The 18,886-nt window shown below is 38.8% G+C and overlaps 1 protein-coding gene across 4 annotated transcripts in view; it reads left to right on the top strand.

Moving 5' to 3' along the window:
* Window positions 1–18,886, top strand: part of AP2A2 (adaptor related protein complex 2 subunit alpha 2) — a 41,847-nt gene that overhangs the window by 5,437 nt on the left and 17,524 nt on the right. For all 4 annotated transcript variants that reach the window (XM_064425163.1, XM_064425162.1, XM_064425164.1 and 1 more), the window contains exons 2-5: window positions 7,967–8,035; window positions 15,330–15,472; window positions 16,092–16,285; window positions 18,139–18,268. In XM_064425163.1, the coding sequence (XP_064281233.1) occupies window positions 7,967–8,035; window positions 15,330–15,472; window positions 16,092–16,285; window positions 18,139–18,268 (536 nt within the window). The remainder of the gene's footprint in view (window positions 1–7,966; window positions 8,036–15,329; window positions 15,473–16,091; window positions 16,286–18,138; window positions 18,269–18,886) is intronic.

Raw genomic sequence — 18,886 nt, forward strand, 5'->3', positions numbered from 1 at the left:
AATTCCTTTGGATAAAGACTGCCCATCAGGACTGATAAGAGGAAATTAAGGGCTGTTGCAGAGACTATTACATATCTGCATTAATTAATGAGCTCAAAACTATTTTAAGGTCCCTGAAACAGTAGTTTAGAAGTGATAGCTAAACTAGGATAGGCCTCAAACTGTTCTTCTTTTTGAACGTGAGCTAAGGTAGAAGAGAGTCCACAGTGACTTGTAGTAAATCAGTGCAAATACTGCCGTCTCTTGTTGAAGGGAGTGTAGCTCTACAGTGTGAAAAGGCTGGTCAAGGAAATGATGCTTGGATGCTGCTCAGTCAAGGAAAGAGGAAGAGCTGCTTTATGTACAAGCCTAACCCTGCACTTACTGTTTGCATATCTTCTTGGCTTAAAGCTTCTCTTTTGATAGGGGTCAATGTTTTGCCACCTAAACTGCCAGATAGATGTTCTGTATGTCATAAAGTCACTTGGATATGAACTTCCAGGATGTCTTCAGTTATTCTAGAGAAAGATCTGGTCTTAAACTAGATGCTATCTCAAATTTTCTCTTAACTTGTGGTGCTTAGTTAGAAAAAAAAGTAGCCATGGTAAGCATCTAAAATCATTAAACTTGTATTAAATTATTGCAGATTATGACATCTGGATTGGAAAGCTGCTTTTGTGCTCTTATTTCTCTCCTCTTTTGAGGACAAGGAGTTAATGGATTAGTGGATTACAGTAAAGCCTGTGACTCCCTTCTGTTTCCTGAGAAGTGTTGTTACAGGAGCAAATCTCTAGTGGTATAGTGGAGGAAGAAGTCGGTTCTGTGGATAGTAGTTCACTTACTGTGCAGAATATTAGAAAATGTACTCTACATAAAGTTCTAAAATATCAGTAGGTCACTGGTGTCTGTCTTTAGATATCTAATCACAGCAGAATGTCCAAAGACACAACACTCCTAAACTGCCTTTGTGCCATTCGTGATCTTCAACATGATAGGCTCTTCTTTTCTTCTGATCAGATCTTGTGGAAGGATGCACTCCTGTTTTTGTTCATAACAGGATGTTAGCACGTCATTAAACAACAGGCTTCTTGTTCTGCAGACTTGAACAGGTTGATTTGTGGACAAGAGTGAAGCCATACTAACTTTTTTTTTTTTTTTTTGGTAAAGGTGTTCAGTATTTTTTTGTAGTCTCTCTGGATTAGTTGTGCAGTGAGTTTGTAAACAATTGCACCAACAAGCTCCTTCAGACTCAGGTGGAGCTGGAGCTTGCAACTCTGTTGTAATATCCTAGATAGTTTAACCAAATGAAGGAATTTATATAGACAGACTGACAATGTGAGGCTGGGCAAGCAGACCACTCTAATGTATTGCTGTGCAACCTGCCTTTTTTTTGCCATTTTCCCTGCTGTGCTAAAGAGCCAGCTGAGAGATTAGGGAGAGCTGGAGGATGGATTTGGTGGTTTACTTCATGAAGATCATGATCTGCATAGCAAATGGCTAATCTATCCTCTAGAGCTGTAACATGAGTATCTGCCCTGCTGACAGGTAAAAGTAATGGTTTAATTTACTGATATGAGCAAGTAAAAAAGCTCTTTCACAAAGGCAGAAATGGAGGCACTGATTACCTTTACATGTATATTTTCCTCTATCTCTATCATTTTTTCAGTGGAGACACTATTATTTGTTTTGACTTTCCCTATCTTTCAACCAGTTTCTTTCTCTGTTCCCTGACAGCAGGGTACAAAATGTAGTGTAGTCTTTGCATCATGTTTGCAGTCTGATTTAGCAATAGAAAAGGCAAGTGGTTAATTTGTTTGCTTTATGCCAACTGAAGTGTGTTTAGACAGTGAATGGGTGAACTTGTTCTATACCTGGTCATGTCTTCTGCTGGCACTATCACTTGTGATAAAGCTGGCATGACTTAGCTTTAGCTCTAGCCTTAGCCTAGACTTTGCCATCTTGCTTTTGGTTGTTAAACTGATCTGCAGCAATACAAGGTAGTAGCAGGAATGTGTGGGCCAGGACAAGAGCAGTGTTTAGGAACTGTCTGTAGCTGTCTCTTAAGAAGCACAGCCTTGAATCAAACTGACTCTCAAACTATCAATGTTTTGCTTAAGGGAAGCTGGGGAGCAGTTTGGCTGTGGTGTCTCTCCCACTGAAGTGGCCAGTCAGCTTGGATGCTCCTAATGTCGAGGCTAAGCAAAGCATACCCAGAAACATTCTTATGTTTGGAAGACAATGACTCACAGCTCTCAGGGAAGATGTCTAACATCACCTTTGAAATTGAGAATTTATCTTTTGTGTAAGAACTGTGTTCTTCCTAAGTTTTCCTGGCCATTAAGGAATTCAGAGAAGTTGCTGCTTTTAATTAACCATGGTAGTATTTGTATTCTCTCTCCTAAACAGAAAACTAGACTTGTCCTCTCTCTTCAAGGCCTGTTTGATAATTGAATGTGAACAGAGCTCATGTTATATTAGGCCTATCATAGTGCCTCAAAAAGTCACTTACACTACTACTGGCCTTCAGGAAGCATGACAGAATTGTGGCAGGCTTTTTCCTTGTGCTAACAGAGCCTCCTATCCTCTGCTTTATAGTTCATGCCAGCAGTTGTGCATCTGTAATCATAAATTGTCAGATGGCCGTAGGGCAGGTAAGGCTAAGAGGTAGCACAGTGTAGTTCTCACCTGTATGTAAATTCAAAATGAATTATTGGCTGGGCTCAATTACACTGACTGCTGGCCTTAAGCAGATTGGAGCCACATGAGTACTGGGAACATCTAAACTTTTATGAAGTGATTATTTATTTATTTGTTGCTTTAAATGTTGACAGTATGCCTGTGTCTCAAGGCCTTGCCTGCAGAAATCTACTCAGCTCAGTATTTGTGTAGCTGCTGATAGAAAAAATGCTTCTCTCTTCCTTTGGGAAATAAATGTGTAGGCTTGGTCAGAAATATATCAAGTGGTTTGTATGAAAGTTAAGAACTAGTAGTTCTTAACTAGTAGAACAGTTTAGTTAGCACAGGTAGGTTGTGTGCCTCAAGCTTGCCTTTAATAGTCTGCAGTTAGTATAACAGCAAGTTAATCCTGATGGAGCAGGTCACTGTCTGAGTGAGCCAAAGCAACACACTAATTCTAACCTTGAAGCACTTACTTAACCTTGCAACCCTGCTGCCAGGTTACTATTAAGCTATGTCAGGTGCTCTTTTCAAATGAATGGGCTCAACAAACCCCTTTCCTGTAACCTCTATTTTCTCATTCTTTAGGTTGTAATGCAGAGCTCCAAACAGAGGAATGGAGGTGTATTTATGCAGAACCAAAGTACTGGCTGTAGCCTGGATTACTGGGAAATACAAGAATAGTAGTTGATTCTTTGATGAGCTGCGTGACTTACGATGTTCCCTACTCTATCTTTGTTAAACAAGATGGTAATTAAAGATAATACTGCTCTGCAGACTAAATTTACCTGCTCTAATGAAGGCAGTAGGCAGCATGATGGAGTCTGAAGCCTGACAAACTTCCAGATATGAAGTAATCACCCATAAGCACCTTGGACTGTGTTGTGGCTGGGCACCTGTGTGCTCAGTACCCATCTTGGAGGCGAGGAGCAGCACTCGTACACTAGGGCTGTAATGCTGCAAACACTGCATGTCTTTGCTGCAAAACAGCAACCAAAGCTTACTGACTTGCAGTCGACTCTTTTAATAACTTATTACAGGTATTTAATGATAGTCTGTTAAAATGGTAAAAATCTGAAAATAAGTGAAAGTGAGAAGGATACGGCCTGAACTCATATGCAACATAATCTTCTTGTGCTCTGGCTTAACTACTGTCCTACCCAGCAGTCTGTATACATGACATGACCTTTATTAAAGCCTCTCCAAGCTGAATGTGTGGTTACAGAACATTTTGTTGGTATGCAGCTCTGATAATTTCATGGGACTGGGAAGTGGGTAACAGCCTGAAAGTGTGGCAGAGCAATTGCCTTTGTTAGCTCTGAAATGTAAGCCTCTCTTCCTGCAGCATAGCACTCCTTCAGCTATCATCACCATCTTCCTTTTTACTGTCCTAAAGACTACTTGAGTGTTTCTAGTGATGGTAAAAATAAAATATGCGTATAGAAATTATTCAGTGAGTGCTGGCAAGTCAGAGTAATGTGATGAAAACTTCAGTTAATCAAACAATTTTAACAGTGCCCTTTCACACTTGGTGGGACAGAAGATCTAGCTAAAAATTGGTTCTTTGTTTATGATACTTCTATTTTCTTTTGTCCTTTATAATGGAAGCTGCCTTCCTGTGAGATTTCGTTTTGCTTTGTTATCCTCTAATATAAGCAGTTAATTGTGTTTGAATAAGGTTACCATACCATATAAACAGTTGAGGAAATTTGGGGTTAGGTACTTCAGCCTGGTTTTAACTTGTGAGTTGTCCTCAGCATTGTGTGGTTGCCCTCAGTGACATTTAACACTTGCTGTGCTACAATTTAAACTACAATTTAAGGCTTACATGGACTGTAATTAGTAATAAGGTGAAAATTTAATTGTTCAATGTGATCTCCAGTATATGGAGTTAAACTTTTTATCAGCTGCTAATTGCTATGCTGTTTATGTTTGGTCATAGTCTGGATGAGATCATATACTGCCTTCAAAATAGACCAGCCTGAAGGAATTATTTGAAAAAGACTTTTGTTCATATGCTAAGCAAGATTTAAAATTTGAGATAATAAACCTTCAGATGTGACTCTGGGTGTTCCTGTCATCTTGCTGCTACAGCTGTGTGCATGGGGGTGGGATTTCCACGTTTGTGTTGCTGAGCCTGCAGACTATTTCTACAAAAGGTGCTGACTTCACGAATTCCTGAAGTATTTTAGTCAGGCTTTGCTTAATGCTCTGTTGCTTGCTTAGGACACAAAGAACCCAATTTCTAGCAGTTACTGATAATCTGTGAGTGTAGCAGGTAAATAATGCTGCTTGAAAGGTTTGCCAGGAGGTTTTGGTGGTTTTAAAAAAGTAAAAGATGGCCTTGGTTTCATCTTGGGTTAAGAAAAGCTAGCTGATATGTATTACTGTTTCCTTTTCCTCACCCTATTTTTAACATTTTAAAATTGTGATTATTACCACATTTGCTGAGGTGAGAGGAACAATTGCTAATAATTCAAAGTAAATATTGCAATTCACTTTCCTTACAAACATAGGTTAAAGATACAGAGCAAAGACCTAGTTTCTAAATTTAAAAACTAAGTATCCTACTTCAGGCTAGCAATGTCCCAGACTGAGCTTTATATTCTCTGCCCTGTTAATGTAAATGAAGTACAAAATCTCCTGACTCTGTGGTTATGTCTTAATGAGACATGCTCTTCCCATGGTAAAAGGGAAAATAAAGTAATAGCTTTAGGAAATTAAATTTTTCATCAGAAGCAGATGTATGGCTGAAAATAAGGGAAGTTGGTTTTAACTCTTTAAAAAAATAGCTTACAAAATTGAAGTGTTGTTTATTTACATAAACATTTGCACCCTTTCAGGGTATGTTACTGTGGCCCCTGTTCTCTCAGGGTGGAGAAGCAAATGACTTGCTTCAGCGTGGTAATGAACTCCTAATTCTGGCAAGTGCCCTAGAAGCAAACATTTGAGTTTCTCTGCTGTGTGCACAGGACAAATAATCCAATTAAGACAAATCTAAAATCTATAAAGGAAGACACTTCAGGTCTTAGATTGTATGACTTGCTGCTCATTTAAACAATAAATAGTGTTACTACTTTAAAACCAGCTTCTTTAGATTGACAAGTTAAATTAGAACAAAACTCATGTTGCATAATGTATTAGTGAAAACTGGTTAGACTTTGTGATTCCAACAGATGCATCTTTATAATCAGAGGGAACTATACTGTGTTCTCTAGCTTTGTCGTTCTGGAAGTTAATTGGAATTTCTAGGTTTTAAAATTAAAAAATTAAAACTGTGGACAGTATCTTCTGCTTTATCTGGAAATCAAAGTGCATGCAGATATCAACTACAATTTGTTTCAGAACAGGTATTGTAAATTATTGAGCTCTGAAGTTGTGGGTTGTCTTTTGCCCTGTGAAGTGCCTGCCAAGGCACCTGCACTTAAGTCTTTTGAGCAGCAGCCCTTACAAAATGCTGTCGTAGAATGGAAAAATTCCATTTGAAGCGAATATGTGGGGTCTGTAGGTATTTTGTTAAAAGGACAAGGCAAACTGAAGTAGCTGCTTTTATTTTGGGCCTAACATTTCTGTTTGTGCAGTGTGCTGTGGCTGCTCTCTGTCTGTTCTCTTGTGGCCATTGTTAGAGGCAGATTAATACAAACATGTTTTCTGCATCTTATGCAAGAATTGGCTTCAGAAGTGCCTAACTTCAGTTATTTTTTTGACTCTAAGTGAAGAAATTACAAAATCTAGATTCATTTGTACTTGGCAAGGGATTCCTTTATACTTTGCTCTTAAACTGTCCTAAGGCAGTTGTTTCCTTGAGTTACTTAGTCACCTTTTATAGGGCCTGCTGTAAGTTCCCCAAAGGAATAGTGAAGGGAGGATTAACAATCCTAGGGTGACACAGGTTTTTGGACATGGAAATGTAGTGGGATGTTTAAATACAATGAGATGTTTCTGTTGAAGAAAGGGGTGAGATTGGAGGTGCTTTGGAACGCTGGTCATGATCTGCTCTTCAAGCTTTGTCACATCCCCTACTTGCACATTCATGGCTGTAGCTGTGATCCCGGTGGTGTGGGGAAACGTGTGAATGCAGGGCATGTGATCCCCACAATTCATAAGGTTGGACCATTTTGAACCAGGGCTAGGAGACTTTTACTCATAACCTTGTAGCAAATATATGTGATGAAGAGGGAAGGAAGCTGTCATTTTCTGCTGCTAGTTGATGTTTGGAATGCTTGAAACTTTGGGACAATGGACAGAAGTTTTAGACTTGTTGAAATTTTGAGTAGGTACAGGTCTGAATTAACTACAGAACTAAATTACCAGTTCTGCATTGCTGAAGTGTACTTCACTTGCTTCCCTCAAATGACAGGCAGCTGATCACAGTGCCCGAGCTGGCTGTTTTACCCTTCTGTGCTTCTACTCATGTAGGAGACAGTGGACCCAGGTGTCTCTACAATCTCAGTCACCAAAAACTAAAATGCTAAAGAGTAATAAGCTGTTTTGGTTTGGACAATGCAAATATTACTTGAATAAGTGTGCATTATCAGAATTTGAACTGCAGCTGTTTCTCTATGTAACTTGAATTGGTACTAGAAATTCCCAATACCTATTCTTGGAATCAAAAGTTGATATGAAATACCAGCTGATGGTGCTGAGAAGCATAGGCTTGCCAAGTCATCTAATAGAGTGTGAATTTTAAATATTTCTGGTTTTCAAATGACTTTCATGAGGTACATTGAAAGTCTGATCTTGTATCCTAACTGTGTGAGGTCTTGAGCCTTTGGACTCCTTGTGAGTTTGCTGCATTTCCGCTTCAGTCTGTTACGAATGTTTTTAAAGCTGTTGAACTGGATGACCGTTCAAGAGAAACAATAAATTGGCTTGTCCTTAAGGTGAGGAATAACCTGAGCTGCTTGTTTGTAAGATTGTACTTTGAAGGAGTGAATCTCCTAAGCACAAAGTCAAAATAATCACGTAGGAAGTAAAATTCATTTTTCTCTGGGCAGTTTCAGGAAGAGAAACTGGAGCATTTGTGAAAGTCAGTAGCAGTGGCATCTCAGGTTATATGCAAGTGACACTTTCTGAAGTGTGCAAAGCTTCTTGAAACAGGGAGGTCCTTAGAGCTTCTCAAATTCCTGTACAAAGTGATGCTTAAGTTACCTCTGTTTGCCTTTGGTTCCAGTGATGGAAATGGAGAGTTGTAACTTCTCCTGTTGTTTGTATGTTCACAAAAGTATGTTTCTGTTTGGTGAAAAGATGCTTCTGGAAGCAGAGGGATGTCCAAAGCACTGTGTCCTGATTTGTGTTCTTTTCATTTCAGGCAAAAGTAAAGAGGCAGAGATAAAGAGGATAAATAAAGAACTAGCAAACATTCGGTCAAAATTTAAAGGTAAGTGACTTGACAATACTATACTATATATATTTCCATATAACTTTCTTTCATGGGGTTTTGTTTTTACATGCTTGGACATCTTTTGTCAGCTGCTGACTCAAGCAAAATGCTAGAGCAGTTTAGTAACAGAATTACTGTTGAAAATGTTCTCTTTAACTATAGAACGTTCTGACAGTCCTGTGATTCTTGGCCATAACAGAAGCAAACTGCATCCTCTATCAAAGAATTGGGCTGCTGGTCACAAACTATTTCTAACACTTGCCCTCCTAACCATGTGACTACTCAGCCTGTTTGCTTCCAGAAAGCTATGAGGCTGTGAATAGTTTGAAGTAACATGGGTGGATGTGATTATTTCCAGTAAAACAGCGTCTGTTTAAACTTTTCTTCCTTCCTCCTTCTTCAGCTCTGAGCCCTTTATGGAAGTAATGGGTTAGGCTGTCTTCTAGCAGAATTAAATTAAAATGTGTAGTTGCTGAAGCTATACATCTTGATCACAAGCAACAGCAGTACAAATTATTCATGTGAAACAAAGGGTATGAAGTAACTAATTTCAAGGGGCAGCAATTAACTTTTAAACAGCACAAGGTAAAACTCGTGCTGTTAGCTGTATTCAAGTTGTGTATGTGGTTTCAAAGTTTAAAGATTCTGAGGGGTAGTTAGGATGTTTTTAAATGGAGTTATAACAGTAGTGGCTGTGGAAGGTTTTGTTTAAGTAGTTTTGGGGCAGTGTGTGTAGTTAGATAAGGCATTGCAATGTGGAGGTCATATATGTGCCTTCAGAATCTGCTGGATTTGTGGTAAGTTCATTTACCTTAGTTGGCTATCCTGGTTTAGACCAGCATATCTGTTTGGAATACTCAATACATTAACAAATAACTTTCCTGAACTTTGTGTAATCTGTGGGTACATTTTAAGTAGTATGTCTCTTTAAGGTGTATGAAGACCTTTAGAAACCTGAGTGTCATCAACAGCTTAGAAGGGAAGAGTTAACAACAGTGCAAGACACTCAAGAAATTCTTCAAAATTAGAAGCCATCACATGCCTCTTTGTTTACATTTTTTTCTTAGAAAAATAGGTAAAAGTACATGAACAGTTAATTCTTCTCTGCTTGCTCATGAAGTAGGGGAGAAATTATCACAGGAATCTCTGGCTATGTAGAGCCATAAATCAGGCAGTGATCAGAGAACAGAGGTGCTTTCAGCAAAGCAGTGTTACAACTTCAGCCTGCATAGCTTGTGTAGCATCCTTTAAGCACTATTTAAATAGTTTTGAATAAAGGTCAGTATATGCTCATTCAGTGGCTTGAGTGGAAGGTGGCTAAACCTTCTTGTAGCTGATCTTCATTATGGTTTATTACTAAATCTGTATAGATTTTGGGTGGAAAATTTTAGTTACCTGAAGACAATAACTTGATGAAAACTAAGTAAAAACATATATGTGACAATTTGGAAAAAGTCGTGTTTAGACAACTACTTGTGTAACTGCTTGAGGCCTTGAGAGTGTGAGGAGCTGATAGCTGTGTTATCTTTTTGCTGCAGTACTCCCACATGGACTTCATGCTGTGTGGTTCTTCCTTGCAGAAGGGCTGTATAAAAATTTAAGAGACTTTCATATGCATTTTATTCTTGGTTTAAGTGGAGATTACTCAGTTTAGCCTAGTTACTTTTCATGTAGGTCTGACCTTAAAATGTTTTAAAATAGTTGGATTAAGACAAATGTGTGATTGTCAAGTTAAGATGAAGTCCCTTGCTAAACAACTGTGATGAATACTGGTGCTCTGAGTTTGGCCTTCCTGGCCAAAGATGCAGCTTTTGGACTGGCTGCATGGCTGTAATCAGGGAAAGGCCAAGAAACAACACCACTTGACAGAGAAGTTCTTGTGTGACACTGATGTAGGAGTCTGGTCTACCTCTGGGCCTTTGTATGCTTCAGCACACACTGTTGCATTATCTGGATGCCCATCCCATGTAACCTGCAGGGTGTATTCTTACACTGTTGCAGACAGAGCCTCAGTATTTCTACCTTTGTTTTAGCATGCAAGTAGCTGTCAAGCCTCATGCCTGCCTTATGTTTGGGTAACTTGGTATTTAAGTACCCTTGTATTTAACATGCTGGGATAAGATTTTATGTCTCTGCACAAGCAATATTTTCTTTGAACTGGTGGAACTTGTGCTATGGCTTTGGGTTCTGATCCAGCTTTTGTGCACCCAGCTCAGCAGGAATTTAGAATCTCTGTACTTAGGGTGACTGTGTCTCTTGTCTAAGCATGAGGAAACTCCACTGCTGAGGTCACAGTGTCCTTGACAGTTGCTTTAAATGCTTCTGCATTAACTGAGATAAGAAGAATGTACTAGAGAGAAACTACACCAGTGTGATAAAGAAGCTGTAGGAGTAAAGTGTGCAGAGATGCTATTCCTTTTGTTTTACATGTTCAGACTGTAAGCTGATTTTGTTCCCATGCTTGAACCAAACTGGAAGTCTCAGCGTCAAAGCAGTAACTGCTTTGGGAGTGAAAAAGTGCCTGGTTTATTAAATTGTTGTATCACTGTGCTCTCTCAAACCAGAATTTGTGTAGTAATGAAGCTGCCCACAAATCTGTAAGCTGTTTCTGTGGTCAGAGGAACTTTATTCTCTGCCTGATTCACACTTGTTCTTTTTTTCCTGCTCTCTCATTAGGATTTAGTTTTGTTCTGATTGCTTAGTAGTGTTTGTGTTACAAGAGTGGCTGCTAGATTTCAGACATGCTTGTGTATCTTCTTTTCAGCTGTTCATGCAAAAGTGCCCCAATGTGAGTTAATTGTTGCGCTTTTTTTTCCTTTTTCTTTTTCTTTTGACTTGGTTTGCCATATTTGAGCAAATTATCTCTATTTTCCCAAAATACACGGTAACCCTTTGGAGGAAGTTAAGATAAGGCTCCAAATACCTGTTTTAAACTGAAGCTATGTAACAGTGAACTCAGTAAATTGCTTTCCTAGCAGGCTGTGAAAGTATAGGCTTTATTTTTAAGATGGGTCTGCTTAGTCACACTGTCTTCTGATCACGTGTGAAAGCAGTCACACAGTAAAATCATGAAGTGTCTTCAGTGACAAACTGAATTAATGGAAGTAAAATCAGGCTTCAAATATGACCTGAGTTGTAGGGCTGATCTGTATTCTGGTGCTGTTAGTATGGTAAATAAATACAAGTTTATGAATTTGTATGGGTTATTTTGCACAAGTATTCAGCATTTGATGTAGAGGGTTTGGACTGTCACCCCTACAGAAATACAGATCTTGTCTCAAAGTGTAGCTACATACATAAAAATCAAATTCAGTTCTCTTAGCCTCTAAGCTAGTAGTGGCCTTCTGATAGAGTATATCCCTGGATTGCTGCCAACTGCATGAACAGAGGTCAGTGTAGGAAGGAAGCAAAGAAACAGTGTTGTCCATTCTGTTTTGCAAAAGCCATTATTGTGGTTTTAAAAGCAAAGATTTTAAGGCCATGTGAAAGCTAGTGAGATTAGACTTGTCAGGCTTCCTTATCTACCCCCAGTGAACATCCCAAGGACTAAACTGTTTTCCTGACCCTTCTTGCTGGTAGCAGTCTCAGTAACAGTGCAGCACACAGGCTTTTAAATACACTGAGTTCGATTGAAAAGCAGGTGCTGTTTTTTAACTTAAGTTTGCAACTACAGCTGGGAGCTGCTGCTTGAGAATTAAAAGGTCTTACACTACTTTCTTGCCTTATTTCTTTTCAGAGGGCTGTATGAAAGGTATGGATGACCAAAGAAAACCAAAACTTCTGTGTTCAAATCTAAGGAGGTGATACACAGAAATTTGGAAGTAGTAATTATTTCTTAATAGTGCTCATTGTTAATCAGCTGTTAGTAATTTTTCCTAGTCAAATAACTAATAAATTTTTCAGGAAAAGCAAGTAGCCTTTGAAATGCCCACTGTGCTCAAAACCTGCTGACTTGTATTGTGAATCCTTCCTGTTTCTGCTGACTTGATTTGCAGCATTTGCAAATGTTCCCAAAAGCATTTGAAAATGAGCTGAGTTAAAAGAAATGATTGTGTATTGCAATAAAGATAACAGAACATGTGACATTTCCTTCTGCCCTTGTTCGGATGTTTGCTTGGGACTGGGGGAAGCTGTACTATTTTGGAGCATACTTAAGCAATGAGACTTGTTAGTAATGTTTAAAATAGAACCTTCAGAACTCTCCATAAATGTGGCATGGGAGGGAATGGAATAGTTAAAATTTCAAAAAGAATCAGAGTCACAGACTTCAAAAGACAGCTGGAGTTAGGTGTATCAGGTACTGATTTTGCAATATTTTTCTCTGATACCACGTAGTGGAGAAGGAAGCTGCTTGTTAGTAGGATGGTTATATATTTTGTGCTTGATTCCATGGTGTATCTTCTATCAAAAATTCTTCAAATACCCTGAGATCCAAGGACCTTGCTAATCTGAGCTCTTAAAATACTGGGATCTTGGAAGGATAAAATGTTTTAAGTAGCTAGGTCCTAAACCTAAAAAAGGAATTCCTAAACTCTGCCAAATAGTTTGTTGTGGAAGTTGATGTGATTCAAAGTTTACATATTTTCATCCCCTATGTTCTTTGTTAAGCAATTGGGTTTCAGCACTATGTACTCCCTCTTCCTTTCTGGTATCACAAAGTCAACACCAGTTATTTGAAAATATAAGAGATTAGATTTAATACTTCTAACTTTTGTGTATTGCTGATGATTGTACACTAACAGGCAGCTCCAGTTCAGCCTCTTGCCCTCCTGGGAATTCGGTCTTGGAGTTTAGTTGGGGTGTCTTCATTTGTGGTGAAGTTCATGTGAAAGCTACTTTCTGATGTTTTTTGGTGTATCTGAGAAGCAACTCATTATATGAATGCTATCCAATACCATAGTAAGTCCTCAGTTATGCAGAGCTTGGCCACTAGAATTAGACTGACTAAAATGGATTCAGCTTATTTAGTGCCCCCTTCTGTGAGTCACAATAGTACCTGCTAATGGTAATGAGCATCACCTATTCCTTTCATTGGTCCCCTAGAATAGCTGGCTTGTCAGGAGTTTAGAGTGGTTTTTGTTGCTAGGTAATGTAAAGACCCACTGGTTTATTCACTGATTATTTATTTTCCTTCTGGATCTCATGTAGGTGACCAATTAAAATCAAATCTTAAGAGTTTGTAGAAACTCTTCCTAAGAAGCTGAAAAAATACTAGAAAAGTAAAGCTGTCACTGCCTTTCCTGTGTTTTGTTTTTGGGCTTTTTTCCCTTGCCTCTCCTAAGGAAAGGTATCTTTGATCTGCATCTCCCTGCCATGGTGGGGTAGGAAGAAGCTTCTGCTCTTGAGTGCCATTTCGTTGGGAAAACAATGTAACAGGAAGTATTTATGCAGAATACTCCATTGTTGCTTACACCATAGTTTGGAGGTCACAGCAGATAAGCAGACATGTTTGAGTGTCTTCTCTTTCTTATGGCCATATTGCTTCCAAAGAAGGAAAAAAAAAATTCCCACTGGATGTTTCACTCAGGTTCTTCTGACAGTAATTCCGATTGTCTAGGAGAACAAAATTCCCTACATTTGCTTGCTGACTCAGCAGGAAAAGAGCCTTATGGCAGCGAACTGTAAAAGTGGCTTGAAGAGAACATGTCTTTAGACAGCTTTCTGCAGAGCTTGCTATTGTCAGAGGGTGCTCACAGGATCCAATACAGCAGAATTTCACTGCCATGGGTATCTTCAGTAGCGCTGCCTCCTGTATTGAAGTAAAATGTAACATATATTCTGTAGTATGGACCTGAAGATGACTCCTCTTTGCACAACATAAAAATTGCTTTAAGGTGAAGCTTTTTGTTGGCAACTGATGCAGTGTCTGTGCCAGTTTAAAAAAAAAAATTAACAGGTGCCTAAAAACCCAAATTAGAAGGATATCATTGTCTACATTAAAATAGCAGTGGTGTGCTTAAATTGATCTCAGTTGAAATAAGATTAAATAGAAGAATTTTTTAGGTCAAAATAGAAAGCAACCCCCAAAATGCATAGTTACAGCCTGTAAACATAACCTTTTGGCATTGTGTACTTCAGTGGGCCAGTATGCTTTCTGTTGGTTCATTCTTACACGTCTTCACATATAGATGGTAGTCTTCATTCCTTCACTAACTGTAAGTTCAGTAGTGGTAAGGTTTCCTTGGTTTTTATCCAGTCTGTGAATGTAGTGTGAAATCCAGGGGAGCTATAGATTCATGTGGCCTGGCAAATTTAATATGCCTCTTTATCAGTTCATGAGAAGGAAGAAGGAGCAACTTCTACACTATTAAAATTATTTTTTTACTTCAGATGTATGTAATAGGCAGCTAAATATAAAACAAAAAGGCAGCTTAGAGCTTTTATTGGCAAGGGCAAGGAGTAAGGAATATCTTATTGAAGCTTTAGAGTATGCAGTGCTGTTCTGGCTGAGCTTGCCCGTCACTAAGGAATACACACTTCATGTGACAGATCAGTTATTCCAGGTCCAGAATGCTGAGATGAGAGAGCTCATATAGACTTGTAGGCAGCAGGATATATCATAATTTTGCTACTCAGCAGTCAGTCTTGCCTGATTTTCTGGATACCCCTTTATTGCCTGATTTGAGGTAGGGAGGGAATGTAACACAGAAAGTGTTGTGTCCATACGTAGCTCTTCCCTTCAGGAAAAGCAATGGTCTCCTGATGAACTGGAAGCTGCACTGCTCCATGTTGCTTCTGCAAGCTTCTAAAATCAGCAGTACTGCAACATATGGCCAAACCTATTTAGAGTGCCTTTTTCTTCTGAAACTGGAACACTTGTGAATGCTTTCATTTTACAAAAACGTTAAAATTCTCATGGTAATCTCATTTCATGTGTTTCTTCAAGTCTTTGGGATAGACCATTGTCACCTGATCTTTGTAAAACAACTTGCTGGAGTTTTTTTTTGTTGCTACTGAGTTCTCTACAGTGGTGCACTTGGAAAAGTGTGTTAACACCTTTACTGAGATAAAGGTTTGATAGTTGGTTTAAGAGGATAAGGTGTATGGAAGACATAAATATTCTTAACAAAGCGGGAAAATCAAAATGGAGCGAACATGGATGTGCTGCCTCTTAGTAAGAACATACTCTAAGGACACTGCAGGATACTTCAAGGGCTAAATGACAGCATTTTTTCCTGACCATCCTTTCATTATCCTTTAGGATATAGATGATGGTAGATGGAATTATCACTAGGTAACCAGATGAAAGCTCAACATAGACCTAATTGTTGTTTGTTTGCTTGCTTTTCAGGTGACAAGGCCCTGGATGGTTACAGTAAGAAAAAATATGTCTGCAAACTGCTCTTCATCTTTCTGCTGGGGCATGACATTGACTTCGGTCACATGGAGGCTGTAAATCTGCTCAGTTCCAATAGATATACAGAGAAACAAATTGTGAGTAACTTGAGCTCTAAAAAAGATAAACTGGTCTGTCTAATATCCTGCCTCAGCTGTGGAGTCTGTAAAGAATTTTGCTTCATTCCCTCTGCCCTGGCTTAAAGCCTTATTTTGACTCTAGGAATTATTCTAAAATCTAAACACTTTTGTGCACAGGGTGTCTTGAACTAGTTGCAAAAAATGTGCATTCTGCATAAAATTATTACTCTTGTTAAGAAACTGCCTTGAGTCTTGCATTAAAAGGGAAGTAACCGTTTAATTTTCCGAATGTCTCTTTCCATCTCCCTAGTAAGGCTGTGTTCATCAGGTGCATGTAACTTGTTAGTTATTTGAATAATAAGCCAAAATCTTGATTGGTCCCCATCCATCTAAAATGATCTTTTGAGTATCTGCCAGAATAGACTGAGAAAACATTTAAAACCAGATAATTAGGGTAACACTGAACTTACTCATTTTAGTTTAATTCACTTAATCTTTCTAGCCTTTGCTCTGTCTGAATGCCCATTTCTGCCCCTATGGTATTGGAGAGAAGTGTGTGTCAAAGAAATCGTTTTTCCTCTGAATGCTACAGTAAATGAAGTCAGCTAAAATAGATTTTCCATGTTGTGACTCACAGGGCTATCTGTTCATCTCCGTGCTGGTGAACTCCAACAGCGAGCTCATTCGCCTGATAAACAATGCCATCAAGAACGACCTGGCCAGCCGGAACCCCACCTTCATGGGCCTTGCTCTGCACTGCATTGCCAACGTGGGCAGCCGGGAGATGGCGGAAGCATTTGCTGGAGAAATTCCCAAAATTCTTGTGGCTGGGTAGGTGTGATATGCCTCTTTCAAATACAACAGCAATAAACTTTTCAGCAGCTTGGTTCTATTGCAGCACTTTAATCCGTGCTTGGGCTCTATAGCCCTGGGCTTGCAGTATGACAGTTCCAATACCTGCAGGTGCTTTCACTTGCCTGCATGTGGAGTTGCTTGTAGGAGTGTAACAATAGAGTGAAAACTAAGAGTTTTGGTGTCTTGTTGTGATTGGATTTTTGTTTTGGATAAATCTGTGGTACTGAATATCCCTGAAATGCATATGTTTTACTTTCCTTACCTCTCCTGATGAAAAAAGAAATAAATGAACCTAAATAGATGTTTATACTACAAATTTTATTCTAAATTGAAGTTCTTACCTAAATGTACTGGCTTCATGAAGAACACGCTAATACTGATGTGTGAGTTTTCTTGCTTCCTCTACTAACCATGTAAAGAACAATTCATGTAAATAGCAAATAGTCACCACAAACTTTCTTACTTTGGTATAGCTGAAAGTTTCTAAACAGACCTGGCAAATGTCTGGAACTATAGTTAAGTCAATGTAAAGTTGGACTTGTGATTGTAGGGCTAATTTATTTTGAAACTTAAAATGTCCAAGTACAAAGAGTGCATTTAAACTCTGAGGATATGAACTGTTTTAGAATATGCATGGATCTTTTTATAACAAGTAACTGTCTTACATTAATATAAAAAGTGACATGTGGTGTAAGAACTGTATTCTAAATGTCAGGCCACTGCCATTGCCAGGTGGTGTTCTCCATGTAGCATAGTGGAGACAATACTGCAGTGATGAGTCATGGGGTTATAATAAGATAGCCTTAAAAAATTGGGAAAATTTCACTTGGGGTCACTAATGGCAAACAGAGCATAGCACCTTCAGGTCAGTTGTTTAAACTCTGAGCTGTGTTTATGTTTTCTGAGATCAGTCTGCAGGGTCTCATTCCTTCTGCATTTCTAAGATAATAGTAATGAAACATGTTTGTGTGCCTGTCCTGTCTAAGTGACCTGGGCAGAATGAGCATTGTCAGTTACATTTGCCAATTCAGGGTAGCTTAAATATAAATTAGACATGGGGAGGAATAGGTTTGTGGTTTTTAACTGAGGTACAACTTGGTCTCATGGAAAACAGATAAATTTATGAAGAATAGTTGGGCTGAATTCTACTGGGGATATAGAGATTTCTGAACATTTAACCAAGACTGCACTTTATAAGCTGCCTCTTAAAACTCCTCCTGGTAGTGCTCTGTACATTTTATAGCTGTTGTCTGTGCGTCACACAAAATGCTTAGTCAAAAACTTTCTGAAAAGGAGTTCACTGAACTAGAATAGTTGCTTGCCACTCTTAAAATAGTCCATTTCTGTGCCAGAAGCAGGGATGGCAAGGTGAATAGATTTGTGGGTTGTGTGCTTGTTGACAGCCACCTTACATTCTAGTTGTAGGTGCTGAAGCTGTTGAGTAGTTCATGATTTCTATCTGACATGCAGGACCTATCAGTAGTTCCAGCTTTGGTCACATTCATAAGGTAGTCTGAACTGTCTGATTTCAATCAGCCTGGAAGAAGCTTGTTCTTGATCAAATGAGATAAACTTTCAATTCTCATAAAAGATGTGAAATGTCACTCCAATTTGTAAAGAATCATTACATATGTCTTGTAGCCTCTATAATAGTTGAAAACTTGACTAACTGGAAAAATTAAGAAGAACAAATACTTCAGTGACCTTCTGTTGAAAAGATGCAGCCTGGCCAGGGATGCTGAGTCAGTGTGAAATCTGGCATAAAGCTGTCCTGCAGGTATTGCTGTGCCTTAACCACTGTATTTTAAATCAGTACGTATGTCTTGCAGAGACACTATGGATAGTGTGAAGCAAAGTGCTGCTTTATGCTTGCTGCGTTTGTACAGAACTTCTCCTGACCTTGTTCCCATGGGAGACTGGACATCTCGAGTGGTGCATCTCCTCAATGACCAGCACTTGGTAAATCAGTCTCATTCTGCTTCTTGGGCTTAGTGTGTAAAGACAATGATGTGCCTTCTGCTGTTAAATACACATTTTTTTTCTTCATGAGTCTTTCAAGCAAGTGGCTTGCTGTTGTCTTCAGCCTTTGGGAAGGAAATGGAAGGAGCTGCCCTTTTTATTTGCTGTATTTATTAATTTTTAATAAAGCTTTGTTTACCTTTTCACTGTAGATACAAGAATAGTATGTAAAAGTTATTTTCCTCTGGCTGTAAATTAATTAATCTTGTGCCTTGTTCCATTGAGTCACATTGCATAGGTGTAATATTAATTGCCCTAAGCCTTTTAAGAATAGATCTGCACTAAAGATTCAAGACTTGATTAGTCATTGCATAGACTTCCTTGTCCTGTTGTATCCACGTCATTCTTACTTTGATGCTTAAAAAACCCTCTTGCTTTAGAAAGGAGACCCAGTTTTTTCCCCCCAGTCCAGTTACTTTGTGAAAATAAGGCTGTCAATAACTGTGCTTCAACAGTAATGAGTGCTTTGGTCTGCAGTAGTAGTATCCAGTGCTTGTGTTATACAAAGCCCTCTCCTCCTGTTGAGTTTTAAGAATTCTTTCCTGGATAATCTGCATT

Source organism: Passer domesticus, chromosome 6 (assembly GCF_036417665.1).
Source record: "Passer domesticus isolate bPasDom1 chromosome 6, bPasDom1.hap1, whole genome shotgun sequence".
Taxonomy (NCBI): domain Eukaryota; kingdom Metazoa; phylum Chordata; class Aves; order Passeriformes; family Passeridae; genus Passer; species Passer domesticus.